The sequence below is a fragment of the Phascolarctos cinereus genome, unplaced genomic scaffold, assembly GCF_003287225.1.
Source record: "Phascolarctos cinereus isolate Bilbo 61053 unplaced genomic scaffold, phaCin_HiC Scaffold_726;HRSCAF=1367, whole genome shotgun sequence".
In the NCBI taxonomy this organism is placed as follows: Eukaryota; Metazoa; Chordata; class Mammalia; order Diprotodontia; family Phascolarctidae; genus Phascolarctos; species Phascolarctos cinereus.
The window spans coordinates 249,717,798-249,744,716 of NW_027556098.1; the positions used below are offsets into that span (position 1 = coordinate 249,717,798).

Consider the following 26,919-nt stretch of genomic DNA (forward strand, 5'->3'; position numbering starts at 1 on the left):
ACTGCATTAATTTTCATCTATGTATGTATCCCTGGTTCAAGGTAAAGTACCTTATGCATAGTAGCTGCTTAATAAATTTCTGAGTTTTCTTTTAATTCAGAACTCTGATTCAAACAATCTAGGCAGTGCCTCATGTGGAAATCCCCCCCACCAACTTCTCTGCAGCTAACAGTGTCAGTTGTGAGGGTGCTGAGCAGCTAAGGGACTTACCTAGGATCAGCCAGTATATCAGAAATGGGACTTAAATCTAGATCTTTAAGCTCTCTGGACATTACCCCACTCTGCCTTTCAAATGACATTCCAATGTCAACAATGCTTGTTGACTTATTCAAGAAACCAAACCAAAGCAAAAGCGTCTCTCCTGAACTTCTCACCTTTTTCTTTGATTTCATTAATTCATGTTTTTCTATGCTTTGAACTAATGAGTACAACATTTAAGAAAACAGAAACGTTATCAAATTTTTTTTTATTCATCTTTAGCTTATACAGTTTAAAGCAGTAAACATAATTACTCCAACTCCCATTGTCCCAAGGAAGGTGCTCTCATATCAGTAAGAAGGCACTAATAGGAACACAGAGGAAAGAAAGTATCATGTAGGATCTATTTCTTTCTCTCTATGGATATACATATGTACACATACACATATACACACAATCAATTCAGATTCTATCAAGTAAACTATTGTCTGGGAGCCATTGTCCTTTAGAGGGGCAAGTATGATATAGTCAAGAGTGCTGAATTGGAGGCAAGAGATCTGGGCAGCTATCCGGGTTCTGAGAGACCATGTGATGTAATGAGCACACTGACAAGGCTTCAGTTTGAATCCCATTCTACCACTTATTTCCTAAGTGACCTTGGACAAGTTGTTTAATCTCTCTGAGTCTGTTTTCTCCTCTGTAAAATGACAGTGTTGGATTAGATGACCTCTAAGGTTTCTTCCAACTGTAGATCTATGATCCAAAATGCCTAAATCACTTTACCTTTCTCACTCTTAACTTGCCCTTCTGTAAAATGGAAATAATATTAATTTACATTACCTATCTCCTTAGGGATATTTAAGGAAATCTTAAAGTGCCATGTAAATTCGAGCTATAATTCTTTCTATGATCATTGGAAATAACAGCTCTCCTCAGCCAGGTCCTAGTGGACCACCTCCAGGGTTAGGGAACCTGCAGCCTATATAGGCTTGGGAAATGGACTAAAGATCACCTATTGTTAATATCAATGATGACAGTGATAATAGTAGCCTGGCAGAATTCACACTTCTCTAAAGCATGATTACTTCAGGAATCATGCTCTATTGACATCTCCTGGCACATTATTTTGACTGACCATAAACGAGTGTTCATATTTCAATGTTCTAAAGCAGCAGTTCTTAACCTAGAGTCCACAAACTTATTTTTTTTAATATTTTGTTAATTTTATCCCAATACAACTGGCTGCCTTTGTAATCTTGTAGATTTTATCTTATGCATTTAAAAACATGATTCTGAGAAATGGTTCCTAGATTTTACCAGACTGTCCAAGGGGTCCTTGGCACACACAAAGAGATGAAGCACCCCTGCTTCAAAATTACAAGTCAAAATGGGCACAGAGCTCTCAGTCATTAATCAATTTCAGTGTCCTCCAATTTGGAATTTGGATTAATTTGGAAATAAGTAAAATGCTAAACTACAGGAAAAATATGGAAAACTTTAAAAAACATTATTTTAACAATATGGATTTTAAACCTTATATTTGGTTACAAAAGTATAGCCAATGAAGTTAGAGAACAGCATGTCCATTTGTCTTTTTTATTTTTTTTTTACAAAAAGAAAAGAAAAATATTTTACTTTACAAAAATTAGAATACTAAAATCAGATTTTATACAAATATCTTTACAAAACTGAATTAAAAAACTAAAATGATTTAAAATACATAATACTCTTTACATGGATGTGTTACATTACTAAGGTATCATTTGGATGAGGTTTAAAAATGAAAGTAGCTTCAAAACATCATGTTCCAAATACATTCCTTAAGAGTCCAGGAAAACTACTCAATGCTCTCACTGTCCACCTGTGTTAAGGTATGGTGTTCTACAATGAGTCAAGACAGAGTTATGAAGCAACATTCAGTGAAACCAAAAACAAAACAAAACTACTATGAAATAGCAGGCTCAGAATATCCAAATTTAGTTCACTTCCTAGGATCCAAATTGCGCCTCATCAACTCAGGTAAAATACTTTATTCTTATTTTCAGGTGTAGATGGCCACCATCATGTGGTAACAATGAGTCCATTCTGAGATTGTATGCAGACTACAAAGACAGAGCTTCAGGGAGCAGTAGGCTGTAGACTAATTCCTATAGTCTAAAGAGGTTATTAGAAAATCCTTTTCACACACATACAGAATGAAAAAATTAACAAATAAAAAGTAAAAAATAAAAAATGTCCAGCAAAAACAAGGAATGGGCAGCCAGCCAGGGTTTTCCACAGGTACTGTCATGATATCTGGAGAAAGCAAGGAAGTACTACAGGACACTGAATTGAGCCTCTGTGGCAAACTTTTGGGAGGACATGGGCAAGAGTCCCAGGGGATGGGCAGCAGCAGCAATCTGCATCCTGGGAGGGAATTCTCAAATCAGTGAGGTCACAGATTCACTTCCAGAGAGGTTTCCATAAGCCAGTATTTTATGAGCATTCATAATCAACAATGTCATTCCTACTCCTTTTCCAGGGAGTATTTCTCATCATTAGTAGTATATTTGAAAACCAGAAGTTAAAATTGGAATAGGTTCCCATTAACATTTGTGCCAAAACACTTCATTCTTCTTTGCACATTGTTTTAAACAAGAAGTCACCCCTTGTTGCAAGATGTGTTGCAGTATAAGGGAACAACATGGAGTCTGAGGGTGATACTCTTATTTTCCCCAGGATGAACTGTTGAAGATACCTCATCATGGCTTTAAAATATCTGTTAAATACGATGTAATATAATAATCCCATGATTCAAAATCAAAGGGGTGGTATTCTAAGACCCATTCTCACATCTTCACAAAGGAAAAAGCAAAGTCAAAGTTAGATCCTTCCCCTTCCTCTGATCCCTCCCCTCTCCCCTGCTTCAGCCCCCCAAATGAAGCAATAGAACAATATACAGTTTCACTCCTAAGACTTAAAGTCTCCTATGCAACATGGCACATTCAAGCAATATAAGTACAACATTGCATAAGAATGCCTAGAGACTCCATCTCCACCACCATGAGCATCTTCTTTGACAGCATGAGATGCTTATAACTCTTCTTTAAAATGTGCCTGCTTCCTGCCACTGGAGGCATCTTTCCCATTGGGTGCCAACCAGGTGAAATACACCTTTATTGGATCAATGTTCCAGTGTTTGTGAAATGATATGGGAACCTGGTGAGAAAGGTAGTCCTCTGGATAATCCACTGGTCGAGCCTGGAAGAAAAAGGGACAATTATTTCCTTCCCCCATGGAGGCTTTTGGTTCCATAGTCATATTTTCAGGAAGAATGCTTTATAATCTTGTTACTCTAATAGTAGTTGCATGTGTCCAAAATCAGTACTGGAATCTTCGGTACCACCTTTCCTCTACCCTTTACCTCTGCCTACGGGACTTCTTTCTAATCCTCTTTTTCCTCTCTGGCCCTTAAATATGTAAATATAAAGATAGAGATAGAGATATCTATACTATCAATATAGATAGATAATATCAATATGAATATATAATATCGATACAGGTATCTAAATACCTGTATCACATAGTTTTGACACCTCCCCTCCCCCCCAAGACTGCATAAAACAATTTAAGTGAGATTTTAAAAATTCAGATGACTTATAGAGGAATAGATAGCTGTTTTGCCCAGGCTGGGAAAAGTAGCATCTGGTTTCAGTTTCTTTTTATGATGTTTAGAGTCTTGCACCCTCAATCCCTTTGTTCTAGCAAAATCTATGATGGATAACATTAAGATTTCACAAGTCATGTGGACTGTGAAGCAGTGGCATGGCAGATGTCCACCAAACCCTTGTTAGTGGCCTCCCAATTCTCTTTGCACTTCTGGGTATAGACTGGAGAACCAAGGGGTTCAAGAAGGCAGGGGTCATTTGACGTTCTTTCTCCAGTAAATGATGGTCCCTTGAGAGTAGGAAATTCATAATTAGAAGCTACGGCAAGGTTTATGATGGAGAAAATAGACAGTGGCTACCCATGTACAGCCCTCATTTTCCTTCTCAGCACCAATTGCCATTCCCTTTCTCCATGCATATACAGCACATGTGGACAACAACCTTTAGAGCCATCCCTTCAAACACTAGGGTTTCAAGAATCAATCAATAAGCATTTATGTAATAATAATGGCCTGAATTTATACAGCTCTTTAAGGTTCAAAAAGCACTTTATGTGTGTTGTCTCATTGGATGCTCACAGCAACTCGGTGAGGTAGGTGCCCATTTCACACATGAAGAAAATGAGATTGAGAGAAGCTATGTGATTTGTTCAACATCGCACCATTGGTAAATGTCTGAAGTAGGGCTCAGACTCCAGTCTGCCTGACGCCAAGTCCAATGTCAATTAAGTGCAGCTGTGTGCCATTCAGCTTTGCAAAGACTGCTGATATAAATACAAAGAATAAAGAAAACAATCCCTATACTCAAGGAACTTTCATTCTAATGGGAATTCTTACCTTCCAGACTGGCTCCACCATGATAAGACATAAGAAGATGAACTATTGTACACTGATTTAGTGATAGACCTACTATTAAAAAGTACAGCTTCTCATATAAAGAGAATAATACCATATTTCTTCTCAACATACCGCTTATTTAGAGGCAGCGAGGTGACACCATAGTGTACAGAGAACTGTGCAATGAGTCAAGAAGACCTAAGTTCAGATCTGGCCTCAGACACTTACTAGTTGTATGACTCTGGGCAAATCACTTAACCTCTATCTGACTCAGTTTCCTCAACTGCAAAATGAGGATAATAATAGCACCTACTTTATTGGGTTGTTATAAATATCAAATGAGATGTTAACACTTGAAGTAAATGACTATTCCCTTTAAGTGAATAGGTTGTAACTGAATCATAATCTTAAGAAATGGTCTTGGGAAAAATACCTCATCCATCTCTTTCTCTTCTATCCAAAGCATATGGTTTTCTCTTTTAAAGTCCTTGTCATTGTCAAATGATTCAACTTCAAGAACTGACATGATTTTATTGTTGGCAATGATGTTAATGAAGAAGTATTGCCATCTGCTTTACTGCTGCACCCCAAGGACCATGGGACCTTTCAATCTGATTCATAGCTGAGATCCTCCATATGTGTCGTCTCTCCCATTAGAATGTGAACTCTTTGAAAGTAAGAATTGTCTTACTTTTCTGTGCTTTGCACATAGAAAGTGGTTAATAAATGTGTTTTGCCTTCATTAGTTCACTCATTTATTTTTTTCTCTATTAATTTATTTATTTTTAGTTTTCAACATTCACTTCCACAAGATTTTGAGTTCTAAATTCTCTCTCCCCATCTCATCCCTCCCCCCACCCAAACACAGCATGCATTCTGAATACTCTTTCCCCACATCTGCCCTCCCTTCTATCTCCCTGCCACTTCTTATTCCCTTCCCTTTCTATTTTCTTATAGGGCAAGATAGATTTATATACCCCATTGCCTGTATATCTTATTTCCCAGTTGAGTGTGAAAACAATTTTTAACATTTGTTTTTAAAACTTGGGGTTCCAAATTTTCTCCCTTCCTCCCTCCTCACCCTCATTGAGAAGGCAAGCAACTCGATACACGTTATGCATGTGTAGTCATACAAAACACTTCCATAGTAGTCATGTTGTAGAAAACTAACCATATTTCATCCTATCCCACTCCCCATTTATTCTATTCTCTTTTTTTACTCTGTCCCTCCTCAGAAGTGTTTGCTTCTGATTACCCCCTCCTCCAATCTGCCCTCCCCTCTACCAACCCCAACACTCTCTTATCCCCTTCCCCCCTACTTTCCTGTAGGGTTCATTCATTCATTTTTAAAAGAGCTGTAAAATGAGGGGTTTGTGATCCTGAAAAGTACACACTGGGCACTATCTTATTTTTTTCTATTTGTACCCCCAAAAGCACAGTGTTTTGCACACCATAAGCAAGTGAACCCTTAATAAAATGATTTTTTATTCATTCATACATTCATTCATCTATAAATATCACCAAGACAACTTCAGGTTAGGCTGGAGCCCCTTAACCAGTTGAAAAGTAGAAAAAGTTCCCTGAGCCAGGGCTCAAACACTGAGATCAGTGAGGAAAGATTAAAAAACAAGAATGGCTAGGTAACATTGGTTTTAAGAAGTTCTAAACCTTGAAGTTGTTAATAACTAGAAGGGAGCTGTACTGGAGAAGAGTAAACCAGAAAATATATCCACATAAACACATACATATATGCACATATATGCTAGTATCTATTCTAATTGGTTTTTAACTTTTTAAATAAGGGCAATCATAAATCATTTGATGTTTGTCAGACTCTCTGAGGCTTAACTGTCAGGAAGGAAGGGAAAAGCCAAGGGAGACATATTGTTAGATTTTTTTGCTTTCCTTCCCAATTCATTCCTCAGATAATTTCACAATGGCCCCAGAAAGGGGAATTGAGAGCAACAGAGGCAAATCTTTCACTCATTCTGCATGGCTAAGGATGAGCTGTTTGCATTACTAAAACAGCTAACAGGAAATAAAAACAGACACTCACAATTTCTTTCTGTGAATGCAGATTACAAAAGGGTCTGATTTTGTCTCAGGAAGTCATGTTGGGAGACTCTGGCTTATTAAGCACTAACATGTGCTAATCATTTTCAATAAATGAAGTACTGGAAAAGAACAAGATGGAGCTCATGGAAAGTGAAATCCATTCAGAGAGGTGTATATTAATACCCAGGAGTCCTTTAAAGGAATAAATGTTCTATAATGCCACAAGAGACACACCTCATGGGTTACCATTAGAGGATGAGAAAATAGGACACCCTGAACAGATGCATGGAGAATACTGACTAACTGTTCTCTAACTCCACTAAATATAAACAAAGGAAACCATGCCTAAACTATAGTAGGGGGGATATAGGTTGGGTTGAAATATGAACTTTATAGTTTTAAGGTAGGGTTTCTTAATCTGATTTTGCCCCCTTGGGCAGTCTGGTGAAGTCTATGGCTCAAAATCATGTTTTTAAAATGCATAAAAAAATACATAGTATTACAATGGAAGCCAACAATATTGAAATATACTTATGAAAACATATATATATGCATTTATATGCATATATATACATATACACAGACATACACACACACACACACACACACACATATACACACATATATATATATATATATTTTTTTAAGGTCATGGACTCTACATCAAGAACTCCTCTTCTAAGGGTTGGGACCCATTGAACTGGGGGGAAAAAAGAGGCTGTTCTGTTCTTCCCAAGGTCCAGAAGCATAAAATTTAAAGACAGGACTGTGAGACCCTGGGCAAGTCATAACCATTATGAACTTCAGTCTTCTCATCTGCTGTTACTTGTGCTGCCTTACCTCACAGAGGTGTGCTCCATAAATTTTAAAACACCATAGAAATGTGAGCTACTAGAAATATCATAGTAATGGGACGCCACCTCCATTCTGCAGATGAAGAAACCAAAACCCAGAGGGATTAAGTGACTTGCCTAAGGTCACATATATAGGAAGTAACAGAGTCAGGATCCAACAGAGGTTTTCCAACTCCAAATCTAGGGTTCTTTTCACTACCTGATTTCAAATCCTACCTCAGATACTTACTAGCTGTGCAAGCATGTGCAAGTCACTTCGCTCCCTTCAAGTCTCAGTTTTCTCATCTATAAAATGAGGATAATAACAGTACCTATCCCACAAGGGATCTTAGAAATGCTAGTTACAATTATTATTATTATCATTGTATCACATTGCCTACATCAAAGTCCTTATTTTACAGATCCTTTTTTTTTTCCTTTAAGGAATTCTGTTTGGATGTAAAGAGATGGATTGGACTTTTTCTGACTCCCTTTCTAGAATTAGGATTCCATATAACCCATTCACTGAAACAGATGGTCTGTCAAGGAGAAACCAAGCAGAAGAGTCTGAGGTTGAGCGTTAATGCCAACTTTGTCAGTAAGTCAATGTATAGCCACTGATGTTCATCTCCCTGTCTCAGAGTACAGACTCCCATCACTGGGATGACCTTTAGAAGGCATGTAGGCCAACTCTCTCAATTTACAAATGAGGAAACTGAGTTCCAGAGGAGTGAAATGATTTGCTCTTAGGTCACTTGGTGAATGAGGGCCAGAGCTTGGAATGAGAACCCAAGTCTCCTGATTCCCAGCTCAGTGTTTTTTTTTCTCCATTATGCCAGATTTACTTTGCAAGTTTAAAAAAAAACAGTTTTCAAATTTGTATAAAGCTCTCTAGGAGATACTTTGAACATTACAAGATAAAACAGAACTTGCTAGGAATTCTAGATTGCTTACATTTTTCAGTCTTGGAAAAGGCTTAAAATACATTGCCTATAGAACACAAATCAGGAGTTTTTAAGAATGGGAAAGTAAAAAATGAATTCCTTTAAAATTTCTTCCCTAGAATGTATGCCCAAAGAATAGATTATTTTCTTTCCTTTGCTAAAAAGAATAGAAGAGCAGGATATATGATCCCTGCCTGCCTCTTCCTGTGTGAGCAGACTCATAGCATTCTATTCTAATACATTTCTTTCCCTTTTTCTTCTTTTATAGGCCAAGTTTTTCCCTGGATAGACAGGGCTGTTGCCCACATCTAGGCACTGTCATGCTAATATAGTGATGGATTACATCTCTTCTACTCCAAGAGTTTTTTTTTTATTTTTCATTTGAGAGCCAAAGAATAAAAAACCTCATCTGTTCTTCTAGGTCTTTATAACCTTGTATGTCTAAGGTTCAGAATGGGTAAGATCAGACAGGATTTTGAAAGAACAGGAAAAATGCCCTTTTGTCATAGAGGGTTTTCTAAGCTGATCATTAAAAAGCTATTTTTATCTTTCCTCACAGAACCTGGGGATGTTAAAGGGGTGTCTGCCTCATCCAATGATGCAAATCCTTTCTCTGCCTTGCTAGAGTTCTCTTCTCCACTGCTATACCTGTCATGGTTGAATTTTTATATCACTAGGGGCAGCAATTGCTACTTGGTGGTGACATAAAACATGAATTCCGTTGGATATAAAATCAGGGTTTAAATGCCATTTCAACACTTGTTATGGCATCTAAAGTAGACATACATTTACATTTTTCAAGTCCTGAGCAGCTCTGAGTTTCTCTAAGAAAAGCATACCGTAGGTGTTGAAGGCACTGTTGCTATTAATCCAAGTACACCACAGAGATTTCATTTTGGGAATATAAACACATTCAATAGTGTTTATAGTGGAGGAAGAACATATTTCCCCAAAGATTATAACGATGATACGAATACACCACCGATGCCTTGTGGAAATCGCTACTGCTTCTCCTTTCCTTCCCCCAGGATGCATCCTCACACGGGACACAATATTGAAGCTTAACAGACTAGAGGGAATAAGAGTAAAAAGGAGGAAAATCCAAAAAAAGGCTCCAAAACTGATAGTGATAACACTAGAAGATGAAGCAAAGTTATACATGCAGGAAGAATTAAATTCAACAGCTTTGAAAGCTCCAAGTTGAATTTATTATCTGCTTTAAAAGAAAAGCAAGCTGTACATAACGAAGTGCTGCAGTTTCATGTACAATCCTCTTTTTCTGTTCTACCATGTATATGGAATAACCATTTTATTTGGTTTTTGTTAAATTCAGAACAAAATGAATTGTGAAAAAGAATTAAACCCAAGCCAGAGGGATGTTATTAGGTTTGCCCAGGATAATCTCCCACCCACCAATGAGCAAACAGTGAATATCTTCTTTTTTTGATTAAAAATGTGCAACTATATGGGAAGGGGCAGGTTTTCTCTGGTCCCTGATGTGGGATAGATATTTGTTATATGCCATTTATTTTCCTACACATTTTTAATCCCACCTTTTTAATGTAGGTCACATAATAGTTCCTCCCATTCCTGCCCCCATCAAAGAGGTCTCCAAGGGATGAACATCTAGAACTTGTGTGCATAGTTCTCAAAACTACTCAAAGAAATGATGGTGAGGGAAGAGAAATAGACTCCTCCAAGGAGAAGAAATCTTTTTTTCTTAAAAAAGTTACATGGAAATTAATCCTCTCACCTGATGAAAGAGAGGGCTGTGGGTCACCGGAATTCCCAGACCACTGAAACACATGCCAAGCACCATGTCATCTGGGGCATCATTGCTGTAACATCTGCACTTACTTGCCAAAAGCCTCCGGACTGCTTCTCTGCTAAAGACCATACTAATGGGCAAAGACATAAAGACAAAGAAAAAAAGCAAACAAAGGGAACTTCAAAGGCCATTACTTGAATAGAGAAATCTGGTTCAATAGACACATTTTTGATTATGATAAAAGAATGGTTTCTCAGGGGCTCAGAAGCCACTTCATAATTACTCTGTACAAAAGAAACTGTTTTTGTACTTTCTGTCAGATATTAAAACTTGCATAAATATTTTAAATTTGAAACAGATGTTTTCCTTGTGGGTAAATTTTACTTCTTCATACATTTCTGTTCTAACTTCTTAGCAAAAATATGCTACCTCATGCTCTATCTTTTTCAAATCATCACTTGGAAAATTAAAATACTCCCTTGTATTGGAACTCCATGACAACACACTTTGGAGGTCTTCTTTGGATAAGCCGAAAACCTCTACATCTCAGGGACAGCCTTAATTCCTATAGGCTATGAATGACTTAGAGGGGCTATTCGGCTAAAAGGTCTCTGAAGACTTCTGGTCCAGAGTGCTCCTTACTGACAGTAAGGAAAATAGATTTTAGAGAATTATAGAATCTTAAGAATTGGAAAGACCCTCATGGTCATTTAGCCCAATCACCTGCCTAAGGTAGGAAGTCTCTTTACCTCCTGGAAGATGATTATTCAGTCTCTGCTTAAATACATTCAGGGAAGGGTAATTCACTATGACAAGAAGCAAACTGGCGGATCTTAATTTCTCTTTAAGTTAAATTAAAATCATCTTCCTTTTAATTTTAACTCAGAGATCTTAAGGCAAATCCCTCATCTTCTTGGTTGCCCTACTTAAACTTGTAAATGTCAAAAGATGGCAATCACTTGCCCCCCCAAGTCTTCTCCTCTTCAGACTTAATAGCCTCAGTGCCTTCCACTGATCCCCCTTATAAAATGTTTTGAATGGTTGGTGCTCCTTTAGACTTATTCTAATGGTTAACAGAATCCCGGGAGAAAATGTAAGACTCTTGTTTCCAGGGTTTATTGTCAAAGGTCTACCATTCAATTGCTGTTACTTTGGGCAAGGTGCAGCCTGTCCAGATGATTCTCTTTTGGTCTAGTCTAGTCTGCTCTGCTACTGAGCCACATTATTACTCTGTGGAAACTTAGGAACTACAAAAAATGAGCATAAGGGGAAAGTCCTGAGCCATCCTGATATAAGGATGACTCCCCCACCCCCACCCCAGCTCAAATAATGAAAGACACATAAGGATATAATCTGTCTCCTTCCCCTATCCTCACCCCTCCAAAAAAAGTTAACCTACAGGTGTTAATAAGTTTTCACTCCCTTCCCGGAATGGAAAGAGGCCATAAAATTTCAAAATTATCCCTTAAGTCTAATATGAAGAAAAAAATTTTTATTATTCCTAAATGGAAAAGAGCAATATTCAGATACTTCTTAGAAAAGAACCAGAAAGTCACACCACTATCTCTTCCTTTTTTAGAAACTTCCTGGGGCAGCTAGGTGGCACAGTGGATAGAGCACCAGCCCTGAAGTCAGGAAGACCTAAGTTCAAATCTGACCTCAGACCAAATACTTGACACTTACTAGCTGTGTGACCCTGGGCAAGTCACTTAACCTCAACTGCCCCCCCCAAAACAAATTCCTTCTTTCCCCTCTGGTTATGTCTGATCAGACAATAAAAGAAATTCTAATTTTAGGCTAATGGGTATATTCCTGCTCATTGTGTTTGCTCAAACAGGTCTGGGAAAAGGTGGATCCTCAAGTGATATGGAAATTGATGTCTCTCTGATCAAGATCTGGGTGACCTAAGTCACATACCCTCATTTTAATATATCCCACCTCCCAGTGTGTTAACTTCTCAGTGTTGATTGCTACCCTTTAGGAACACCTACTCTTCGAAGGACATATAAACTGTGAACCCACTGCCATTAGGGGTCTTTGGTCTGAGAGAGACAGCCAAATAACCATCCTTTTATCAATAAATGTGCTGGCCTTATTAATAAAATGATGAAACTACTCAGAAACTATGGCTCTCAAAATTTTTTAATCCTCACATGCTGAAGCCCTGAATTAGGGTGGTGGTCATATAAGAAAAAACCAAACAATGTTGTGGAGGTAGAAATGACAAATTTTGACAACTGAGTAGAAATGTGGAGTGAGGGAGGAGTCAGGAATCAAAGATGATGCAGAGGTTGTGAATCTTGCATTCCAAAAGGGAAATGGATATTTCAATTAAAGAACTGGGTTGTAATCCCAATTCTGCTATTTGCTACCTACACGACACTGAGTAAATCACCTCCCATTTCTGGGTTTTAGATTCCTCATTGAAAAAAATAGAAATAGGGAAATAGGGAAGAAATGAGGAGGGTTCAAACTGAAACAGGGAAGTCCAAAAGAAGGCTATGTTTTGGGGAAAGATGACGAATTTTTTTTTGGATACATTGAGTTTCAGAAGTTTCTAGGACATAGAGTTAGAAACATCTAAGAGGCAAGTGGTGGATGAAAATGGAGTTCAGAAGAAAGAACAGGGCTGGATGTAGAGGTCTGAGATTTGGGTCATCATTTGCATAGAGATGATCAATGAACCCTTCGAAGCTAATGAGATCACCAAAAGAGAGAATGTAGAGAGAAGAGGACCCAAGAGAGAGCACGAAGAAACAAAGTTAGAAGTATGATATGGATGATCAACCAGCAAAGGAGAATGAGAAAGAGTTGCTAAATCAAGAGATAATAATATCATGAAAACCCAGAGAGAAGAAAGTATACAAGGAACTGAGGGCAGGTCAACAGCATGAATATAGTTTGCTCTCTCAACTTACTTTAAATTAAATTATGACAGATTTGGAGCTGGCAGGGCCTTAGAGATGATGAAGTTCAACCTTCTCATTTTAACAGATGAAGAAACTGACAATCAGTGACTTGCCTAAGGTCACCCAGATAGTGAGAGGTAGAGCTGGGACCTAAGCCAGGTTCTCTACAGCTAGGTGGTGCAGTGGGGAGAGTACTGAACCTGGAATCAGGTAGAACTGAGTTCAGAACTGGCCTCAGATTCCTACTAATTATATGTCCTTGGGCAAATCACTTACTCTGCCTCAATTTCCTCAATTGTAAAACAGGGATAATAATAGCATGCACCTCCCAGGGTGGTTGTGATAATCAAATAAGATAATATTTGTAAAACATTTAGCACTGTATCTGGCATACAGTAGGTACTTAATAAATGTGTTTCCATCCTTTGCCTCTACATCCAGCATTCTGTTCCTTTATTTTTCTCTTATAAACATATAGGAAAAATAGGAATAAAAGAAGATCTTTATAATAATTTGATCCATTTGTACTTCTGTGGATTCTGAGAGCTTTGACTTAGTAAAGCACAAGCTGAGGGTGAATATTGCTGTTAGCAAGTCTGTAACTTCTTTCTACACATCCTGAGCCCTAGCTACATAAATAATCCAAATCACCCAAGTGCATGTGGACTTGCAATAAAACTTTTTATTAAGATAGTGGGTTATTTAAGCAGCTGTCTCGATGTGGAAAATTGCCTATCATGTTGTGCTGCAAAAGAACCGTATGTCTATAATACAAGCCAATTTTTAAATATTTAAAAGATGTTTAGAGGCTAGAATTCTAACACTTTGATTTTCTTTGATATCTCTATTCCTTTTAAATTGGAGGAAAAAACTGAAATAGAGGGCAGGGACTTGATTGAAATTCTACCAGGAAATTAATACTACACCAAGGAAGAGAGGCCAGCATTCTCCATCAGAACACAACTGTCTCATGAAAATTTCTTTGGGAACTGTCTTCTGGAGTTCTTCTCCAAGAATTATTTTATCTATCATTCTCTAATGAAATATTTCAGTTCTGTGGTCAAGAGCTTATTCCATGAGGCAGAGGTGCAGTAGACAGAGTGCATCAGAAAGACCTGAGTTCAAATCTAGCCTCAGACACTTACTGGCTTTGTGACCCCAAGCAAGTCACTTAACTTCTGTTTTCTTTAGCTTCAAGTGTAAATGGGGTATAATAATAGCACTTACTTCCTAAGGTGGTTGTGAGGATCAAATGAGAATATTTGTTAAACACTGAGCATAGTGTCTGCCACATAATATACATTTAATAAATGGTGGTTCCTTCTCACCCTCCCTTCCTTCCTTCCATGATCAACCTTCTTCTGTCTCTCACTAGGTGACTCTAGGTATTTCTCCTCCTACTCAAACTCAATCTAACAGCAGAACTTCTGGGTCGCATCATTTAACTTGCCATTTTTCAGTCCTCCACCTTCAAAAAAGAGAGTAATCCACAAGATAAATCTAAATGTGCCCATGTAGATTAAGTGCCATGGGATTATACGAGGGTAAGATCAGTCAGTCACCATACACTTAGTGTCTACTACGTGCCCAGCATTACAGTGGCAGGATATAATAAGTGTAAGGGTAGAACTTGTTGTTTCATTAGCGTAGGGAAATCCTAGAGGAGGGAAATCTCTCTACCACTGCTGGTCAACACCTTTTCTGCAACAATTAAGCAATTCTCTAAGACCAAAAGCTGAACAACTAGCATGTCCTGGATCGCTAGGTGGAGCTGAATTCAGGTCCTTCTCTCTTTGAGGGTAGCCCTCACTCTCTCTCTCTTCTCTCTCTCTCTCTCTCTCTCTCTCTCTCTCTCTCTCTCTCTCTCTCTCTCTCTCTCTCTCTCTCTTTCTCTCTCTCTTTCTCTCCCCTACACCACTTGCCAAGAGTAGGTAGGGATATCCCACTGGATTGGGGGGAGAAACAGGAAAGGCTCCACAAGGGTGAGGAGTATTGGAGAGGGATAAAATTATGGACTGATGGAGCTGAGAGTCTCTACCCTTAAAGGTGTCTATGATTATATTATGGAAAATTAAGGACAAAACCAGAGAGCAACAGCAATTTTGGAGGTGAAAATGAATGTTAGGGTCAGTAAGAAGATATCAAATTTGGACTGAGATGCATACCTTTCTCTTCTGAGGAGGTAAGATGCAGGAGGGGGGATGGGAAGCTTGTTACAACAGTTCTACCATTCTACATATATGTGTGTGTGTGTCCATGCACACAATACATATGCATGTGTATCAATAAATGACTATAATATGACAACAAAAGGCACCAATAAATCTTTTCCTTAATTTTTTTTTAATGTGAAGTGAGAGTTGCTTACAAATTAAGCTAAGTCTTAGCCTTTCAAGAGTTTGTGATGCAAACTGGTTGTATATTTATAAACAAAATAAGGTTCTTTTCTTGTTCTCCAAGTAGCTGAGTATAGCTGCAGATACGTGATGGAGGGAGGTCCCAACTTGTGGATATGCTAAAAGGGCAATCTATGCCTCTTTGGGGGGTCTTGGACAGCTGGGTGGTACAGTGGATAGAGTACTGGGCCTGGAGTCAGGAAGACCCAAGTTCAAATATGGTCTTAGCCACTTAGTAGTCATGTGACCTTCGCCAATTCACTTACCTTCACTCAGTGAAGTTTCAGCTTCAACTGTAAAACAGAAATAATAACAGCATCTACCTTGCAGGGCTGTTGTGTGGAACAAATGAAATGATATTTGTAAAGTGCTTAGCACAGTGCCTAGCACATAGTAGGTACTTAAATAAATGCATATTCCTGGCTTCTGGGAGCCAAGATGGCAGAGGGAAAAGGTAGTCGATCTCACTCTCCCCTATCAACCTCTGAAAACCCAGAAAATATCACCCCAGAAAAAAAACAAACCCTGGAACACCTGAACTAGAAGAAAGACAGGGAGCAGCAGTGCAACAGCCTAGCAAACAGGTCTCGCAGTGCCTCAGCAAAAATAAGGGAGGCAGAACTACAAGGGGCCCCAGGCGGACAAGTACCCTGTGGCATTCATCTGAGAGCAGGTGAAGAAAACAAGCTAAAGGCTTCCTAAAGCCCGGCCTTGCTGATTCCAACCCAACACCAGGTGAGCTGTCAGAGCCCTGCAGCCTCCAATTGTGAAGAAATCCTGAAGCCCAGGTGGTAGAGCAGGCAAACACCAACACCTGGACCTCCGAGTGCCTCAGTGAGGGGGGAACCGTGGAAACCAGCTCAGAAAACCACCAGGTGCCTCGGCACTCTACCGCAAAGGAATCTCCCAGTGCATTAGCAGAAAGAGGGAGACAACACTGCAGGGGCCCCAGGCAGATAAACACCCTGCAGCACCCATCTAAAAGGAGCTGAAGAAAGCTAAAGGAAAGGAAAAGCAGGCAACCTAGAATTGCCTGAAAGTTCCAGCCTTGCTGATTCCAGCCCAACACAGGTAAGCTGCCAGAAACCTACAGCCTCCAATTGCCACATAAGAGGCCCCAGCACACAAAGCCAGTGACCAAGACCTAGGCTCCCAACACAAGAAGCTTGGGTCAGTGACCTCTGTTCCCCAGAAGGAGAGCTCAATCTCTTTAAAGGCCAGGGAATAAAGAAACACCATGAGTAGAAAAGAAATACCATAGATTCATATTATGAGAAGAGTGAAGATCAAGACAGAAATTCTGAAGAGGACAACATTGTCAACAAACCCACATCTGCAACAACAAAAGGGAATATGAACTGGTCTGAAGCCCAAAAAGCCTTCTTAGAAGAGCTCAAGAAGGATTTTAATAGTCAAATGAGAGAGGTAGAAGAGTCCTTCAAAAATACAATTGGCCAATTGGAAAAAAAATACACTGAAGAAAACAAGTCCCTAAAAAACACAATTGGCCAATTGAAGAAGGAAGTACAAAAACTAACAGAAGAAAACAATCTGTTAAAAACTAGAATTGGACAAATGGAAACTAATGTCTCTATGAGAGAGCAAAAATCAGTCAAACAGAAACAAAAAAATGAAAAAATAGATGAAAATGTAAAATACCTCATCAGTAAAACAACCGACCTGGAAAATCGACTCAGGAGAGACAATTTAAAAATTATTGGACTACCTGAAAATCATGATGAAAAAAAGAGCCTGGACAGTATCTTTCAGGAAATCATAAAGGAAAACTGCCCTGAAGTCCTAGAACCAGAAGGGAAAATAACCATAGAAAGAATCCACCGATCACCACCTGAAAGAGATCCCAAATTGACAATGCCAAGGAATATAATAGCAAAATTCCAAAATTACCAGATGAAAGAGAAGGTGCTGCAAGCAGCCAGAAAGAAACAATTTAAATATCATGGAACCACAGTCAGGATTACACAGGACCTTGCAGCTTCTACATTAAAAGACCGCAGGGCATGGAACATGATATTCCGTAAGGCAAAGGAGCTTGGAATGCAGCCAAGGATCAATTACCCAGCAAAAATGAGCATCATTTTTCAAGGGAGGAGGTGGATATTCAATGAAATAGGAGACTTCCAAACTTTCCTGATAAAAAGACCAGAGCTCAACAAAAAATTTGATCTTCAAGTACAGGACTCAAGAAGGACTTAAAAAGGTAAATGGGACAGAAAGATACAATATGTTGTTAATAAGGGGGGGCTGTTTAAACCCCTACAAGGGAATATGACACTTGCAACCCTTGAGAACTGTATTGTTATTACACCATGTTAAAGGAGTATACATAAAGAGGGTGGATATTAGTTGACTTTGATGTAATGATAAAAAAAAATCTAATCAAGTGGGTTAAATGGATCCAAATAAGTGGATCAATCTGATCTTAGAAAATGTACTGAGAAAGGAGGAGGCAGACAAGGGTAAATTACATTACAGGAAAAGACACAAAATCCTATTACAGCAGAGGGAAAGAAGGGGGGGAGCATTGTTTGAACCTTACTCTCATCAGATTTGGCTCAAGAAGGGCATAATATAATCAGTTAGGTATAGAAATCTAACTTGCCCTATAGGCAGTAGGAGGGAAAAGGGGAAAGAAAAGGGAGGGGGAAAGAAGGGAGGGAAGAAGCAGTAAGACTAAAGGGGAAGAAAAGGGAAAGGGATAATAAAAGGGGAGGGACTGAAGGAGGGGTGGTCAAAAGCAAAACACTAGTGAAGGGGGAAAGGAAAAAGGAGAAAGAAAAGCATAAATGGGGGAAAGGATGGAGAAAAAGACACAGATAGTAATCATAACTGTGAATGTGAATGGGATGAACTCTCCCATAAAAGGAAATGGATTGCAGAATGGATTAAAAACCATAATCCTACAATATGTTGTTTACAGGAAACACATTTGAAAAAGAGTGACACATACAGGGTAAAGGTAAAAGGCTGGAGCAGAATATATTATGCTTCAGCTGAAGAAAAAAGCAGGGGTAGCAATCCTGATCTCAGACAAAGCAAAAGCAAAACTAGATCTAATCAAAAGAGATAAGGAAGGAAACTACATCCTGCTAAAAGGCACCATAGACAATGAAGTAATATCATTACTAAACATATATGCACCAAATGGTATAGCATCCAAATTCTTACAGGAGAAGTTCAGGGAGTTACAGGAAGAAATAGACAGCAAAACTATACTAGTGGGGGACCTGAACCTCCCCCTCTCGCACTAGATAATCTAACCACAAAATAAACAAGAAAGAAGTTAAGGAGGTGAATAGAACATTAGAAAAGTTAGGTATGATAGACCTCTGGAGAAAACTGAATGGGGATAGAAAGGAATATACTTTTTTCTCAGCAGTACATGGCACATACACAAAAATTGACCATGTACTAGGGCATAAAAACCTCACAATCCAATGCAGAAAGGCAGAAATATTAAATGCATCCTTTTCAGATCATGATGCAATAAAAATTATATGTAATAAAGGGCCATGGAAAGATAGACTAAAAAATAATTGGAAACTAAATAATCTAATCCTAAAAAATGATTGGGTCAAAAACAAATCATAGAAACAATCAATAATTTCATTCAAGAGAATGACAATAATGAGACAACATACCAAAACTATGGGATGCAGCAAAAGCAGTTCTTAGGGGAAGTTTTATATCTCTAAATGCTTACATAAATAAAATAGAAAAAGAGGAGATTAATGAATTGGGCATACAACTAAAAAAACTAGAAAAAGAACAAATTAAAAATCCTCAACTAAACACCAAATTAGAAATATTGAAAACCAAAGGAAAAATTAATAAAATTGAAATTAAGAAAACTATTGAACTAATAAATAAAACTAAGAGCTGGTTTTATGAAAAAACCAATAAAATAGATAACCTTTGGTTAATTTAATTAAAAAAAGAAAGAAGAAAACCAAATTACTAGTATCAAGAATGAAAAGGGTGAAGCTACCACCAAGGAAGAGGAAATTAAAACAATAATTAGGAATTATTTTGCCCAACTATATGCCAACAAATTTGACAATCTTAGTGAAATGGATACATAGTTACAAAAATATAAATTGCCCAGATTAACGAAGAGGAAGTAAAATACTTAAATAACCCCATCTCAGAAAAAGAAATTGAACAAGCCATTGATGAACTCCCTAGGAAAAAATCTCCAGGGCCAGATGGATTTACATGTGAATTCTATCAAACATTTAAAGAACAATTAATTCCAATACTATATAGACTATTTGGGAAAATAGGTGAAGAAGGAGTCTTACCAAATTCTTTTTATGATACAAATATGGTGTTGATACCTAAACCAGGAAGAGTCAAAATAGAGAAAGAAAATTATAGACCAATTTCTCTAATGAATATAGATGCAAAAATTTTAAACAAAATACTAGCAAATAGATTGCAGCAACTTATCACAAGAATAATACACTATGACCAGGTAGGATTTATACCAGGAATGCAGGGTTGGTTCAATATTAGGAAAACTATCAGCATTGAGCATATCAACAAAACCAACAGAAACCACATGATCATCTCAATAGATGCAGAAAAAGCTTTTGATAAAATACAACACCCATTCCTATTAAAAACACTAGAAAGCATAGGTATAAATGGAGTCTTCCTTAAAATAATAAATAGCATATCTAAAACCTTCAGCAAGCATTATATGTAATGGGGACAGGCTAGAAGCATTTCCAATAAGATCGGGGGTGAAACAAGGATGTCCATTATCACCACTGTTATTCAATATTGTACTGGAAACTTAGCTTTAGCAATAAGAGAAGAAAAAGAAATTGAAGGCATTAGAATAGGCAAAGAAGAAACAAAGCTATCACTCTTTGCAGATGACATGATGATATACTTAGAGAATCCTAGAGAATCAAGTAAAAAACTACTTGAAATAATAAACAACTTTAGCAAAGTTGCAGGCTATAAAATAAACCCACATAAATCATCAGCATTTCTATATATTACCAACAAAGCCCAACAGCAAGAGATAGAAAGAGAAATCCCATTTAAACTTACTGTAGACATTATAAAATATTTAGGAGTCTACCTCCGAAACAAACCCAGGAACTCTATGAACACAATTACAAAACACTTTTCACACAAATAAAATCAGATCTAAATAATTGGAAAAACATCAGTTGCTCATGGGTAGGCCGAGCTAATATAATAAAAATGACAATCCTACCTAAGCTAATTTACTTATTCAGTGCCATACCAATCAAACTACCAAAAAATTATTTTATAGAGTTAGAAAAAATAATAACAAGATTCATTTGGAAAAACAAAAGGTCCAGAATATCAAAGGAACTAATGAAAAGAAATGCAGGGGAAGGTGGCCTAGCAATTCCAGATCTTAAATTGTATTATAAAGCAGCAATCATCAAAACTGCTTGGTACTGGCTAAGAAATAGGGAGGTGGATCAGTGGAATAGGTTAAATATGCAAGACACAGTAGTCAATGACTATAGTAATCTATTATTTGATAAACCCAAAGACCCCAGCTTCTGGGATAAGAACCCACTCTTTGAAAAAAACTGCTGGGAAAACTGGAAAAGAGTATGGCAGAAACTAGGCATAGACCCAAATCTCACACCATATACCAAAATAAAGTCAAAATGGGTTCATGACTTAGATATAAAGGCTGATACCATAAGTAAACTGGGAGAACAAGGAATAGTTTACCTATCAGATCTATGGAGAACAGAAGAATTCATGACCAAACAGGAGATAGAGAACATTATGAAAAGCAAAATGGATAATTTTGATTACATTAAATTGAAAAGTTTTTGCACAAACAAAGCCAATGCAACTAAGATTAGAAGGAAGGTAGAAAATTGGGAAAGAATTTTTACAACCAGTCTCTCTGATAAAGGCCTCATTTCTAAAATATATAGAGAATTAAGACAAATTTATAAGAACACAAGCCATTCCCCAATTGATAAATGGTCAAAGGATATGAACAGACAGTTCTCAGATGAAGAAATTAAAGCCATCTATAGTCATATGAAAAAATGCTCTAAATGTTATTGATTAGAGAAATGCAAATCAAAACAACTCTGAGGTACCACATCACACCTATCAGATTGGCCAACATGACAAAACAGGAAAATGATAAATGTTGGAGAAGATGTGGGAAAATTGGAACACTAATACATTGTTGGTGGAGTTGTGAAATGATCCAACCATTTTGGAGAACAATTTGGAACTATGCCCAAAGGGCTACAAAAATGTGCATACCCTTTGATCCAGCAATAGCACTTCTAGGGCTATATCCCAAAGAGATCAAACAAATGGGAAAAGGACCCACATGTACAAAAATATTCATAGCAGCTCTTTTTGTGGTGGCAAAGAATTGGAAATTGAGAGGATGCCCATCAATTGGGGAATGGCTGAGCAAGTTGTGGTATATGAATGTAATGGAATACTATTGTGCTATAAGAAATGATGAACAGGCTGACTTCAGAAAAACCTGGAAAGACTTATATGGTCTGATGCTGAGTGAAGCCAGCAGAACCAAGAGGACTTTGTACACAATAACAGCTACGTTATGCAATGACTAAGATTGCTAAACTGAACCCTTCTAAGCATTACAAGGATCTAAGACATCTCCAGAGGCCTGGGATGGAAAATGCTGTCCACATCCAAAGAAAGAACTATGGAAGTCGAATGCTATCACTTATTTTTACCTTCTGTTGAGTTTTGTTTCATCTTTCTGATGGTTCCTCCTATTGGTTTTAATTTTTACTTACAACTCCACTAATGTGAAAATATGTTTAATGGGTATGTAAATGTAAAGCCTATATCAGATTGTGCACTGTCTTGGGGAGGGTGGGGGGGAGGAAGGGGGAGAAAAATTTTCAACTCAAAAGCATATGGAAGTGATTGTTGATAAATCAAAATAAATTAATAAAATTTTTAAAAAATAAATAAATGCATATTCCCTTCCTTTGCCTTTATTCTTCCTGCTAGCCTTAAGGTCCAAGAATGAGCTGTGAGCTCCAGAATCAGTGGTCAGAGAATGCTACTCCTTCTCCCTGAGCTGCAAGTCATGAGCTCATGGCCTTCTAGGCAAGCCTATGTATGGGATAGGAACTCCTCCTATACCAAACAGCTTCAGAGGCATCCTTATACTTTGTGGCTAGCAAGAAGAAGAGACCTCAGGGGTAGAAATTGCCCTTTAGTATAACGCCAGAGTTCCAGCTCAGCCAATTAAAAGAGTCATAAAGGCTGGCAGGAAGCAGCCTGAGGATGTCTACATCTGCTCTGTAGCTGGGGGAGGCTGGGAAGGAATATCTCCTATACTTCACATCCCCAAGAAAGTTGGAGTGGGGTCACTACACTGTCATGATCCTGGACACAAAAAATAAGAAACCTTATTTTAATTTTAATCGATTTTGCACACACAGGATTATATCAAAATATTTAACAAAAAAAAAAAGACAGTGAAGATTTAATGTCAAAGGTTTATTTTTTTGTTTTTGTTTTGTATTGTTTTGTAAAGTCCAAACCTCTGATTCCATTTTTATATGGAAATTTCCATGAGGAAATTCCCTCTACTAATGGAGCTCAGCACCTGTCTACAACTTCTGGGGTTAGACAGGGGCTCTTTACTGTTTTTGTGTTATGGACCCCTCTGGCAGCCTAGTGCAGCCTATGGACCCTTCAATTGTATTTAGGGCCTGTTGCCATGGCTCCCTCATTTGCCCTAAGGCCACCCCTGACAGACAGAAGCCCCTTAGCCCACTTTCCTCCATCCCTGCTCTGGCTTCTCAATTCCTGAAGCCTCAGCTCCAAATGAACAGCAAATACTTGACTTTCATGGACTCTACAAGGATTAGCAGGGAGCCTAAATAGGCAGGACTAGACTTGCCTGTTATTTCTCAGAATAATGTTTTCAAATGTCCAAAATAAAATCCATAGGAATAGAAAGAAGCCAATTATATCAAAATAGTTTAAAAAACAAGTTCACGGAGCTTGGCTTAGAGAGTGGCCTGGGGCACCAAGGTTATCCAACTAGTATGCATCCAACACAGTCTTCCTGACCCCAAAGCCAGCCCTCTATTCACTATACCACATTACCTCTCTCAAACCGCTCATTTTCAACTTCTCTTTAAAAGTACGCATTATAAAATAGAGGCAGGATCATGGGTTGAGTGATTCACTAGCCTGTTCCCCATCAATGCTCTAAGACCATACATTGGTGCTGCCGTACCTTGTGGGGATGGTTTCCTCACCTTTGAGTTCTCTAAACCAATGAAAACACAGGTCTAGTCCCTATTATGAAACCATAAATAAATTTCTTAAATCTTTAATTTTCTAATAGTTTTCTACATTCTCTCTCAAAGAATGAAGTGTGTATTTTGGTTGTTGGGTCATTTTTCAGTCATGTGCTACTCTTCGTGACCCCCTTTGGGGTTTTCTTGGCAGATACTAGACTGGTTTGTCATTTCCTTCTCCAGCCCATTTTACAGAGAAGGAAACTGAGGCAAACAGGTTTAAATGACTTGTCCAGGGTCACACAGCTAGTAAAGTGTCTGAGGCTGGATTTGAACTCATGAAAATGAGTCTTTCTGATTCTAGGCCCAGCACTTTATCCACTATGCCACTTAGCTGCTTGAAGCATGTCTGTAAGAATGAAATTACAATTTTCTATGATTTTGATACACATTTTAAAAAATACAGTGATAATTAAAATTAGTTAACTGTTTTAAACACTATACCACTGCAGACCTTTTTTTTTACCAAGTTCTCTGAATCAGGGAGTACTTTCATATACTCTGAGGACAAGACATTCTTTTTGAGGTTTATGTTTTTGTTTTTGTTTTTTTGCCTAGGCAATGGTCCCTCCTGAGCCTGTACTGGAAGTCTTTTCAGCTTTCTAGCATCTTCCAAAGCTTGCTTTGAGAGCCTAGGATCACTTCTGTACTATTCTCAGGTGTTGAAGGAGGAATTTAAGAGAAGAAAGCTTTTATGCATATAAGAAAGATAGTCTTCCTTATTGGACCTTTGCTCATTGATTCTTCCAGTTACCACTTTGTTAAACATATTTCAGACTTCAAGAAAATGTAAGTTACTGGGTAACACAGCTAGTAAGTGTTATGTGTCTGAGGCCAAATTTGAACTCAGGTTCTCCTGAATCCAGGGCCTGTGCTCTACCCACTGCGCCATCTAGCTGCCCCTTCTTTTTGAGGTTTATGACAGTGTAGTGGATAGAGTCCTGGGAATGTATCAGAAAGACATGTATTTGAATTCTACCTGTGACCTTCAGCAAATCACTTGCCTCAGGAAACTCCCTTAGAGTTGTCTACTAAGTCACAGAAGCAGAGGAAATTTCCATAGAGGGAGATCCATGCCATAATTGTTTTTGTTTTTGTTTTTTTAACCTAAAATAACCCACCTATTTTTCAAAAACAGATAATACAATGTAAACATATTTACAATATGAAATGCAGAATTCAGAATAATTACAGATAAATATTAAACATAAGGTTGGAGGGCATCTCAAAATTCAGTTACCCTCCTCCTCCAGTGATGTAGCTGTATCCTCCAGTTCCCAGTCCATAGCCATAACGTTCTCCTAGAAACACTGGTTCAGTTGAGTCATAACAGCTAAGCAGATTCCGGAGCCTGGAGATACTAAAATGTCAATGGTATGCATAATTAACAATTACTCCTTTCAAACACAATTTCTGGTTAAACTTTCATGGCTCCTAGAGCCAGCTGTGCAGTACATACTAGCCATATGAAAATTTATTATAACTGGGGTCCAAAAAGCTTATGGAGGCAATTAAGAAAATGATCAAAATCAGCCAGTGGTCATCATAGGGGACCGGGGGGGGTGGGGGGGCGCGGACAGCTCTATAGTGCTCTCTACCCTCTCCTTCCCCTCTTCTAAAGATATTTTAAAGACTACCTCTGCTATATCTTGCCCTCAAGTCCTGCATGAAAAATCAAATTAGCCAAGCTGCTTTTGAAATTACATAATAAAGGTTTCATATACTTCAAGGAGTTATGACTTCATTGCAGTGGACATTCCCTATTTACACTGATGTAGACGGCAACCCTTTTGATAATTTAGGAGACAGTTTTCAATTCACTACTTATATGGTGACAGTCTCCCCAAACTTTGTTAGTCTGGTTCTCAGCTGACAGACAACTGGTCCCTCCTGAGCCTGTACTGGAAGTCTTTTCAGCTTTGTAGAACCTTCCAAAGCTTGCTCTGAGAGCTTAAAATCACTTCTGTACTACCCTCAGGTGTCAAAGGAGGAATTTAAGAGAAGAAAGCTTTTATGCATATAAGAAAGGTAGTCTTCCTTATTAGACTTTTGCTCTAATAGATTCGCCAGTTACCACTTTATTAAACATATTTCAGTCTTCAAGAAAATAAGCTACTGGTGTGCTTAGAGTTCTAGTGTCAACAACAAAGACTGTCTTTGGGAATTATTCTGCCTTGGGGACCTTGGTCACACATAGTAAATACCCACGCTATTCATTACAGTACAGATTACTGTAATGGGTGTTACAGGCAGTAACTTAACTAAAAATAAGTGGTCCCCATAGGGAATACAAAAGGAATGTGAAGATCTCATGTGAACCAATGCAAAGCAAAGGGAATAGAACCTCTCTCTTTCTGTCTCAATACACACACACACACACACACACACACACACACACAGACTCTACTAGTGTAAAAAAAAAAGATAATGCTAAAAGACCAACAGAATACAGGTCAAATACAGTGGACAAAGTTGGTTCTCCATTACTGAGGTTAAAATCACAACATCCTCTTCTGCAAGCATTGTAAACTATATGAGTGAAAAGTTACATGTGCTTCCAGTAGTAATCAATGCACTAAATGGTTTCACTTTGTTATGGAAATGTACTTTTTATTAGGATATTGTTTATTGGTAAGTGACTAATGAGTCAAAACAAAATGTATCAAAATATTTTTCATCTTAAAAAACACACTATATGGCACCATGAGCATATGGATACTTAATATTTATGATAAAATTAATTGTGATATTTATATTAGTCACAATATCCACATATATGCAAACTAGAAAATATGAACAGAGGAAAGATTAGATGTGGAAGTATATGAACTAAGGCTTTGAATATTTGCCTAGATTCTGAATCTATACAAGGACAAGAATGACTTCTTACCTTATTAATGTATCATCATCCACAATGACTAACCAAGTTGTTGTGTCACTGCTATGATTCAAAAATCTTTCCAAAATAGCAAAGGTCTTTCCACAGTGACC

At 37.9% G+C, this 26,919-nt stretch overlaps 1 protein-coding gene across 3 annotated transcripts in view; it reads right to left on the reverse strand.

Moving 5' to 3' along the window:
- Positions 1-447: 447 nt before the first annotated feature.
- B3GLCT (beta 3-glucosyltransferase) overlaps positions 448-26,919 on the reverse strand; it is a 130,915-nt gene continuing 104,443 nt past the window's right edge. For 2 of the 3 annotated variants that reach the window (XM_020997158.2, XM_020997157.2), the window contains 4 exons: positions 26,819-26,918; positions 25,169-25,288; positions 10,267-10,411; positions 448-3,438 (listed from right to left, as the gene is read on the reverse strand). In XM_020997158.2, coding sequence (XP_020852817.1) covers positions 3,271-3,438; positions 10,267-10,411; positions 25,169-25,288; positions 26,819-26,918 — 533 coding nt within the window. In that variant the 3' untranslated portion in view covers positions 448-3,270. The remainder of the gene's footprint in view (positions 3,439-10,266; positions 10,412-25,168; positions 25,289-26,818; position 26,919) is intronic. The other variant, XM_020997159.2, reaches the window with a different exon arrangement.